The sequence below is a fragment of the Microtus pennsylvanicus genome, chromosome 6 (assembly GCF_037038515.1).
Source record: "Microtus pennsylvanicus isolate mMicPen1 chromosome 6, mMicPen1.hap1, whole genome shotgun sequence".
In the NCBI taxonomy this organism is placed as follows: domain Eukaryota; kingdom Metazoa; phylum Chordata; class Mammalia; order Rodentia; family Cricetidae; genus Microtus; species Microtus pennsylvanicus.
In genome coordinates this window covers 121,494,182-121,504,478 of record NC_134584.1, presented here as the reverse complement: position 1 = coordinate 121,504,478, position 10,297 = coordinate 121,494,182, and the positions used below count along the sequence as shown (strand labels likewise).

Sequence of the window (10,297 nt, the reverse complement as noted above, 5' to 3'; positions counted from 1 at the left end):
ACTGCCACAAGTTACCGGCAAGACCTAAGTAGGCGGGGCACATTCCAGCTAGGGGGAGGCTGTCCCACCCACGAAGTCGCAAAGGAGGCCTTAGGGCACAGCCCGAAGGGGCGGAGCCTGAGCAGGGGGCGGGCCGATCGGTGAAGACTTGTAGTGGGGCTGCGGAGTTGGACCCGGCCGCTGCGTGTTCAGGGTCCTCACCATGGGGCAGATCGAGTGGGCCATGTGGGCCAACGAGCAGGCGCTGGCATCTGGCCTGAGTGAGTGAGGCGGGTTTCGGGCGGAGGGCCGGTCAGGACCCCTGGGGCGCCTCGGGAGAAGCTGGGTTCGGGCTGGCGCTGCGGACCTCTCTGCGCGGGCTGCTGGGGCCCAGGGGCTCAGAGCAGGCGGTGGCCGCTGCTGGCCTCGCCCTGCTGCCTGCTTTGCGACCCCGCCCTGAACCCTGCTCTGTCCGCGCTGGGACTTCGGAGGAGGAAGTTGCTTGTAGCTGGGGAAGAGGCTTTAGCCTGGTGGTTTCCCCGCCCGGTTAGGAAAACCCGCCGGAAGACCCTCTTCTGTGTATATAGCCCATTCCTGGAGTCGGGGCTCTGGTTTTGGGGGTCGCTAGGGCTTCGTTTTCTCCTGGAAGGGGCTCGGGATAGGAGCTGATAGCATCCTGAAGGAGCAGTCAGTTCCATCCCACAAGCAGAGTGTGTGCAGAAACTTTTTCACAAGAGTCGGTGCACCCCTCTGAGTGATCTTAGCCCAGGGCTAAGGTGCTTTTGGTCAGAATGTCGCTTATTGTGGCTCAAACAATCCGGATAGCCTGGGGGTCTGCCAAGGGGTAATGGGACTCCTGACTTCACTAGACTGGGAAAGGAACCTAGTAAACCAGACCAGGGACATCAGGCCTGAGACTTAAAGAAACTGCAGACGTGCCTCAAAGCCAAAGCTATCCAGGAAAGACCTGCAAGGCCAGGGGTGGGGACCGATGCCTAGGGAGGTGATGGAGAAATCTCCCCCAGGCCACATGGGAAGCTCCCTCCTGGGGTGGGAGGCTTTGAAGCTGAAGCCCTTTGAGAGTGGTGGACCAGTCGGGACCCTTCTTCCTTTCTCTGCATTTTCCACCTGCCTGTCAGTGGTGGACTGTGTCCCTTGAACACTACAGGGACACAGCCTCGGTGGGAAGACCCAGGCTCTCCGGTGAATGCTAGCCACTCCTGTGAGTGCTACCATGTCCTGTCTGCCTGTGCTGTGTAAGGAAGACCTCTGCATACTGCCTCAGCTAACTATCCATAGAGTCCAGGGTGACACAACTCTCCTGTGTCGTTTAGAGACAGTAGAGATGTAGAGACGTCGCTGGCCCTGGCCACTTTCTCCCTCAAGTCGGACTTCCTCTTATTTTCCTTGTTTCTTGAAAGTCCAGCCACCTTGGGAGTGTTCTGGACGGTCTGGGTCCAACCCACAGGAACACACTTTCCTTTGTTTGTTTTACATTTTACTATATGTGTATGCATGTGTGTCTGTGTCTGGGCGTGGGAATAATTGCAGGTGGTCTGCAGGTGGTCACAGACAAAGCCTCAAAGAGGGTCCTGGATTGCCTGGGGCTGTAGTTACAGGTGGTTCTGAACTGCTGATGTAGGTGCTAGGAACCGAACTCAGGTCCTCTGTAAGAGCTGTGGGCACTCTTAAACCACTGATCTATCTCTCCCAGGTTGTTTGTTGGTTTGTTTTGCTTTTGAGACAGGGTTTCTCTGTGTAATAACTCTGGTGTCCTGGAACTCACTCCATAGGCCAGGGTGACCTCCCAAGTACTAGGATGGAAGGCTTGCACCACCGCCGCCTGGGTGGTTTGGGTGGTCATTTCCTTTTTTGTTTTGTTTTGAAATCACAGAAAATCCTCTGTTTCCCCACATAATCACCCGGCTCCATCTCAGAACCCCTTTCTGGCAGCTGGAGCCCCTGCTTCCTCCTGGGAGCGCTCCTGCCTACCTTGCCGTACAGTTTCTTTTCTGCCTCTGAGTTTCCTGAATGTGCAACAGAGCTTTGTACAAGCTGCCGCCGCAGCCCCCAGAGCTGGCTGACACCTCTCTCCTCCCCCCTGGGCTCAGTGTCGCTGGCTCGGAGATGTTCAACCTCATGTAGCCTGATTCCCTGGGATCAGGACCTTCTGTTAGTGTGCCGCTGTCTTACCAGACCACAGGGCTTTGGTCTTTGGGTTATTTCAGAGTCCCTGGACATGGTTGTTGTTCTTGGTTGGATTTAAGAATGAGTCCTTGGGCCTGGCGGTGGTGATGCACGCCTTTAATCCCAGCACTTGAGAGGCAGAGGCAGGTGGATCTCTGAATTTAAGGCCTACACAGGAGGTCTACACAGAAGGTCCAGGACAAGCTCCAAAGCCACATAGAGAAACCCTGTCTCAAAAAATCAAGAGCCGGGCAGTGGTGGCGCATGCCTTTAATCCCAGCACTCGGGAGGCAGAGGCAGGCGGATCTCTGTGAGTTCGAGACCAGCCTGGTCTAAGACCTAGTTCCAGGACAGGCTCCAAAGCCACAGAGAAACCCTGTCTTGAAAAACCAAAAAAAAAAAAAAAAAAAAATCAAGAAAAAGAAAAAAGAATGTGTCCTTGTGTCTCCCTGGTGGATAGAGGGTGTCCCCTCCCACTAATGGTGACAGCAGAATAGGAGCCCAGAATGGACACGACACTCCAAGGGCTCGTGGATTGCAGGCTGAGTAAATGTGTGACCGAAAGACCCTCCCTTCCGGCAGAGCACACCCTTAGTGCTGATCAGCAAAGCAGGAAAGTTAATATGTAGCTGAGATACAGGCAAAGCAGAAGAATAAACCAGTGTTCTCTGAAGATTGGGAGAGGGGCCTGAAGGCTGTGGGTGCCCAGGACAATCCAGCGACTCTTCCTGAGGCCGTCCTAGGGTCTCTGTGCTGGCGAAGGCAGTAGTCACCACCCAAGCAAAACTCACACAGGACTTAAATCCTTGCAGCTGCCATGAGCTGTTGCTGCCAGGCGTCAGGTGGAAAACTTCAGGAACAGGCAATACCCAAGATCTAGGCTGCCGGAGTGAGGTTGCCCTCAGCCACAGACGCAGAAGCTGGAGAACTCTGATCGGAGGGAGAAGCCCTCAGCGGGGCACACAGGCTGCTGTGGGATGCATGGCCTATGGGTGTGAGCTCACATTAGCTCACTGTTTGAGGAAGTGAACCCTCTGAGGAGTCAGCACCCATAGGGCAGGGCACCCATGGGCAGGGGTGCTGGTCCCACTGGAAGGCAGAAAAGTGTCCCTTGAATGCCAAAGGAGAGAAATGAACGGCCAGCTGGATTTGAGAGGGTGAATCCCCGCGCGCTGTCTACAGATGCACACAGATCGAATCTTGGCACCGTGGACACCCTGAGGGTGCACAGTCCCGAAGAAGGAAGCAGAAGGAAGCTGGGAGGAACCACACCGATATGGGGATTTCTACACAGAAGTTGTGTTATACGTTGTGCAGGAAGTGAACATGTGACACACTGAAGTTCCACAAGAGAGCGTCCATGGTGTGGGGGAAGGGCCTCTGGAGGCTGAGCAGACATTTCCCAGAAATGACTTTGGGCCTAAGAGAGCAAGAAGTCACTTTCAGAGCTAAAGAAAACAAATCCCTTTTTTGTTTGTTTGTTTGTTTGTTTTTCGAGACAGGGTTTCTCTCTCTCTCTCTCTTTTTTTTTTTTTTTTTTTTTTTTGGTTTTTCGAGACAGGGTTTCTCTGTGGCTTTGGAGCCTGTCCTGGAACTCGCTCTGTAGACCAGGCTGGTCTCGAACTCACAGAGATCCGCCTGCCACTGCCTCCCGAGTGCTGGGATTAAAGGCGTGCGCCACCATCGCCCGGCAAATCCCTTCTTTTTTTTAAAAAAAAATATTTATTATGTATACAATATTCTGTCTGTATGTCTGAACTAGACCTCATTACAGATGGTTGTGAGCCACCATGTGGTTGCTAGGAATTGAACTCAGGACCTTTGAAAGAGCAGGCAATGCTCTTAACCACTGAGCCATCTCTCCAGCCCCCAACAAATCCCTTCTTGAACACATTGAAATTAGACAAGGAATAAAAACATGGGTTAATACCAGCTTATAGAGTTCTCAGATCAACCACACATACCAAAAGACAGTGTGTAATGATGTCATAGATGCCAGAAGACAGTTTGTAATGATGTCATAGATGCCAGGAGAGAGTGTATAATGATGTCATAGATGCCAGGAGAGAGTGTATAATGATGTCATAGATGCCAGGAAAGAGTGTATAATGATGTCATAGATGCCAGGAGACAGTGTGTAATGATGTCATAGATGCCAGGAGACAGTGTGTAATGATATCATAGATGCCAGAAGACAGTGTGTAATGATGTCATAGATGCCAGGAGACAGTGTGTAATGATGTCATAGATGCCAGAAGACAGTGTGTAATGATGTCATAGATGCCAGAAGGCAGTGTGTAATGATGTCATAGGCACCAGGAGAGAGTGTTTATTAATGTCATAGGCATCAGAAAGCAGTGTATAATGATGTCGTAGATGCCAGAAGACAATGTGTCATGATGTTGTAGGCTCCAGGAGACAGTGTAATGATGTCCTAGGCGCCAGGAGACAGGGTGTAATGATGTCCTAGGCGCCAGGAGACAGCGTGTAATGAGGTCTTGGGTGCTGAGAAAAGGGTTACCCTCTCCCCTTGCACTATCCTGCTGAGTGTCAGCTAACAGAGTCTTGGTGCAAGGATGACTGACAGATGCACCTCAGCAAGAGGGAAGCTGAATCCGGAGAAGGACCGGCCCCAAAGAGAGAATGGGAACCACCAGATGAGTAACAAGTCAGGCAATGAAAGTTCTCCCGTGGCTAGGAAGAATTTTGCAGTAAGTAGCCTTGAATATCTGGGAGAAATTATTTTCAAATATTAGGAGAGGAACTAGAAAGACCTGGATGTGTGCATCTCAGTTGGAAACTACACATGACTACCTTTGAAAAACGCTTGCTAAAATTACTTCAAAAAAAAAAAGTCTGAGTAAAACTTACTGCAAGCTTCTAGAATACAAAGAAAAAAGAAAGTACAGTTTTTGCTTATTTTTTGAAATCTATGATCCTTCTGTCTTAGCTTCAAGAGTGTTGGGATAGCAGGTGTGGCCACACCTGGCTGAAGATGATACTTCGGAAGAGCAACCAGTGCTCTTTGACCCTGAGCATCCCTCGGGCCCTCAAGGAATCAAGATCTTAAGTTTCTTAGGCTTAGTGTATCACTCATCTTTCTAAACCTACAGCAGGGTCCTGCCTTTTACTTATTTGTTTGTTTTAAGACAGGGTTTCAGGCTGGTTGCAAACTCACTGTGTAGCAAAAGATGATGACTTTGAATCCTGGCCTTCCTGCATCTACCTCCCAAGGGCTAGTATTCCAGGGTCTCATGCATCCCAGCGGATCCTGGAATATACTGTGTAAGTGAGGCTGGCCTTGAACTCATGGGCTTCCTGCCTCCACCTTCCAAGTGCTGGGGTTGCATACAAGCCCACCATGTCTGGTTTAAGCATTGCCAGGGCAGTTGGGCACCACCATGCTAAGACAGTAGGCACACGGAGGTAAAGTACAACTTTGTCAATTCTGCTTCTCTGTGGGTCCTGTCTTCAGGATGAATCAGGCTTGGCGGCAAGTGTTGTTACTCACTCCATCATCTTGCCAACCCCATAAAATATCTTAAATTCACTCTTACTATTGGTTAAAAAAAATAAAAACATAGCCACATCACCTATCCGTCATAGCTATAGACTAGAAGCCTCCAAATATCCCAAAGACAGACAAATAAACCAGTAAATCGTGGTTGATTCAGGGATTAGAGAAACAGTCAATTTAAAAAAAAAAGGTAAGAAAACAAAAAAATTATGCCAGGTGGTGGTGGCACACACCTTTAATCCCAGCACTCAGAGGGAGAGGTGGGTGGGTTTCTGTGAGTTCTAGGCCAGCCTGATCTACAGAGTGAGTTCCAGGCTAGCCAGGGCTACACAGAGAAACCCTGTCTTGAAAAAACAAAAGAAAACAAGAAGAAAAGTAAGCAGTGGGGTGTGGTGATCCATGCTGCAATGCAACCACAGGAAGAGGGGGCTCAGGAGTTCCAGACCAGCCAGCCTGTCTGGACTTTCTCAAAAACAACAACAGCAAAGGAAGAGTGAGCTTCTAATTATTTACAGAGCCCATCAGTTCAGCTTCACCTGAGCTAAAGACACAGACACAAGAGCTTGCTGAAATGAGGACGGTTGTCACGTGGTTCCGTGGGGGAGCTAAGCTTCACACTGTGTATTCCGTAATGTAGTCTTTTTTTTTTTTTTTTTTTTTTTTTTTTGGTTTTTTCGAGACAGGGTTTCTCTGTGGCTTTGGAGCCTGTCCTGGAACTAGCTCTGTAGACCAGGCTGGTCTCGAACTCACAGAGATCCGCCTGCCTCTGCCTCCCGAGTGCTGGGATTAAAGGCGAGCGCCACCACCGCCCGTCCCGTAATGTAGTCTTGAATGGGCTAGCTGGCTGGGATGACTGTGGAGCCGTGCGATTGTGGCACAACCCTGTGCAGGTCTTTGGTTTTTTGTTTTTTGGGGGTGGAACCCCAAGTATGTGCAGATTTACAAAAGGACCAAGAAACACGCAGCTGAAAAGAAGGGGCAGTAACTGTCAGGCACACAGGTTGTAAGCACTAGACAGCTACCCTGGAGCGCAAGACTCCCACCAGCATGTTCAGCTCGCCCTGGCCACGTCACCGAGCGTCCTCTCTGCCTCCTGTGCACCCTACAATCCAGGCATTTCCTCCTGGGGCAGTGCCCTACCCCAGTGGGCAGGGAATTGGAGGAGGTCCTAGCCCAGGGGCAAGCTCAAGTTGGCTCACACCTGCAACAGGTGCCTCCTCTTAACCTTCTCCCTCCACCCTTAGTTCTCATCACAGGGGGCATCGTGGCCACAGCTGGGCGCTTCACACAGTGGTACTTCGGTGCCTACTCTATGTATCCTTCTACTGGGGACCAGGACGGTGTGGTGATGCCGCTGCTTCCCGGGCTAGCGGTTCTACAACTGTCCTGTTTGGCCACAGCCTCAAGAAGCAGAACCAGCTCTGTCTGCAGTTTTAGAAGCCAAGACAGCTTGCCAAAGGGCACAGAATGGGTTCAGGCAGACGTGGAGCTGAGTTAGAGTCCCCTGCCTCCTCCTTACCTTGTTAGACAATGGGCTCTCTGGCCAGAACCTGAGAACAGACGAGGAGGGAGAATGGGGGATGGGCCAGCGGCTGTGCCTCCATTTACCTGAAGTGCACGCTAGCTTAGGGCAAGCACGGCTTTCCTTAACACTGCCTCAGTGCTGCAGGTGTGCTCATTTGTCTGCTGGAGTACCCTCGAGGGAAGAGGAAAAAGGGCTCCACCATGGAGCGGTGGTAAGTCATCCCCACCTGAGTGGCCTGGGCCTGGCTTGTTGGGAGCTTCCAGCCCAATGCCTGCCCAGCTACTGGGTCCATGTGAACAGGAGGAAAAGGACCCAGGACCCTGGAAGGGGATGGATAGGGAGGGACAAGGGTACTGATTGTGACTGGTGCTGACCCCCTGACCTCTGTCCTCCCTCTATGTCTAGTGGACAGAAGTACCTGACCGCTATGGTAAAGCTGTTCGGGCCCCTCACGAGGAATTACTACGTCCGGGCTGTCCTTCACTTCCTGTGAGTCCCCCGCCAATGCCCTGGTAACAGGAGACTGCAAGGAGGCACCCCATGGTTCTGTAGCCTGGATGGGAGATATGGCTCAGCCATGCCCCTTCCTCATTGATGTTTACCCAGACAGAAAAGTCCAGCTTTTAGAGAGGGCAGAAGGTCCCAAACCTGCATCCATCAGCTGTCGTGCGGTGCACACCGAACCCAGTAGCTGAACTGCAGTTGGTCGCTGGGTGGTTTTCTGTGGGTCTGTTACACCTGCCCTTTTTCATGGTCTTTGCTAAGCCTGCACTGGAACACACCCATGACACCACACCCCAACTTAGGCCTTTTTCCCAACACTGTTGCTGGGCCTTGAATCACTGCAGAGAACATTTTATGCCAAGCTGGACCTGGGCAGAGCTGGCCTCTGCTTAGTCTAGGGCCCTGGGGATGATATCTCCCTCTGAGACCTCACAGAGATCCGCCTGCCTCTGCCTCCCGAGTGCTGGGATTAAAGGCGTGCGCCACCACCGCCCGGCTCCCTCTGAGACCTTATGGCCTAGAGCTGACTGTTGTCTCTCCCCTTCCTTCTGTTACCCCTCCAGGCTGTCAGTGCCTGCAGGCTTCCTGCTAGCCACTATTTTGGGGACTGTCTGCTTGGTCATTGCCAGTGTGATCTACCTGCTGGTAAGTGGCTGCCCTCTATAGTAAAGCCTCCTCCACTTCACCCTCCACCCCCATCCCCCACTCCCATGTCCTTGGTGTTCTTGGCCCTCAGGTCAGCTTCCTTGCTCACAGCAGCTTTGGTTAATGCACATCCAGTGTATACTGGATACTTCCTGTTGAGGCTGCATTGTAGCTCTGTCCAGCAGGTGGATAAAGACAACTCAGAGAGGCAGTGTGGCCGGCCCAGGTCCTACCTCCCAACCTCAGTGTGGGCCCTTTGCTCATCAAAGCCTGCCTGAGTTTGGGGCTGTGTCAGGTACACTTCCCAGGGATTCAACACACAGAAGCATTTCTCTATCTGCCTGTTATCTATGTATGTATGCATACATGTATGTATGTATGCATCTATCTATCTATCTATCTATCTATCATCTACCTATTTATTTTGAGAGAAAGAGAGGGTTTCATATAGCCAGCTGGTCTCAAACTTGCTGCTAGTTGAGGATGACCTTGAAAACCTAATCCTCTTGCTTGTACCTCCTAATGCTGGATGACAGGTATGTGTTCTTCACCTAACATAGCTTGTGTTCATTAAAAGTCTCTCCCCCCTTTTTGAGATCATATAGATATCTTTCTAATTCTTTTCTGCCAACTTCTTCTTTGTAGAATGTTCTAGCTTGTTGGTTGGAATGTGTAGCCCCCGGGTGTTAGAAGGTGAGGTCACAGGTGTTGAAGGTGTAGCACAGGTGTTTGTGTGCTGCAGTTTCCCTCTCTCAAGCATTATGGGATACTATATTTATTGCTTTTGTTTTTGTTTTGTTTTGTCTTTCGAGACAGGGTTTCTTTGTGTAGCCCTGGCTGTCCTGGACTTGCTCTGTAGACCATCCTGGCCTCGAACTCACAGAGATCCGCCTGCCTCTGCCTCCTGAATACTAGGATTAAAGGTGTGCGCCACCACTGCCTGTGGGATACTGAATTTAAGTGCACATTCCCACACTGGAGCAGCTGCTGCGGAGGCGCATGCAGGGTGGGGGACGGCAGCGCTGTTTAAGCAAGTACTCTGCTTGTGTTCTTTAGCACCCAGCACTACCTGCTTCCTACAGAGTGCTTGACACCCTTGGGGAGGCCTTAGCGCACGCAGGTATCTCTTGGAGGGGACCTGGGAGCCGTGTGGGTCATGGAATTTGTACCTGGAAGTGTTTCTGGGAGTGTTCTATATGCTCCCTTCACTGCAGGAACCTCCTGGCATGGCCACATAACTTGGTGTCAGGCAGTCCCAGATCCTCACTGTGTGACCTTGGGTCAGTCAGTTAATATAGTCATTCCCATTCTGCTTAGGGATTAAGACCCATGTCCACTTAAAGTCCCTGTGACAGCCAGCAGCTTGAAGCACAACACTGTCTCTCTCTGCCCCTCAGGCAGCCATCCGGGGTGAGCAATGGACCCCCATTGAGCCCAAGCCCAAGGAGCGGCCCCAGGTCGGAGGCACCATCAAGCAGCCGCCCACCAACCCCCCACCCCGGCCACCAGTGGAGGTCCGCAAGAAGCCAAGTGTGGGTGAGGAGGAGGCGGGCACGGCTGGAGGCCCCCAGGTCAACCCAATTCCAGTGACAGATGAGGTGGTGTGACCTTGCGTGGCTGTCTGTAGCTCCTGCCTGAGTGTTCCCGGAGGTGCCACCAGGAGGCGGTGATGCCTCCTACTGTAATAAACAGTGAAAAGCTGGTGTGGACAGGTGGTTCTTCCTGTGATGGTGGGACAGGGGTGGCGGCTGGCACCAGATCTGACATGCACCCCGTCCTGTCTGGCAACCTGAAAGCCAGTCAGGGAAGGCCTGACAACTTCCAAGAGGACCCTGAGTGAGTTCATGCTTACATGTGGGACCCTGAGCCTAGTCCTGGTCTTCCCATAGTGCGAGCCATTAGCTCCCAGGCCCCTTCACCCAAGGCACCCAACGGGTCCA

The 10,297-nt window shown here is 51.8% G+C and overlaps 1 protein-coding gene across 2 annotated transcripts; it reads left to right on the top strand.

Moving 5' to 3' along the window:
- The first annotated feature begins 44 nt into the window (after positions 1-44).
- Positions 45-10,060, top strand: Cyba (cytochrome b-245 alpha chain). Of its 2 annotated transcripts, XM_075977519.1 has the most exons (7): positions 45-260; positions 1,148-1,201; positions 6,928-6,997; positions 7,345-7,419; positions 7,614-7,697; positions 8,276-8,357; positions 9,755-10,060. In XM_075977519.1, the coding sequence occupies exons 1-7, from the start codon at positions 203-205 to the stop codon at positions 9,962-9,964; spliced, it is 633 nt and encodes a 210-aa protein (XP_075833634.1). In that variant the 5' UTR covers positions 45-202; the 3' UTR covers positions 9,965-10,060. The 2 variants fall into 2 exon arrangements, with proteins under 2 accessions (XP_075833634.1, XP_075833635.1); XM_075977520.1 differs by lacking the exon at positions 1,148-1,201 and having other exon boundaries at positions 60-260.
- Positions 10,061-10,297: the final 237 nt, after the last annotated feature.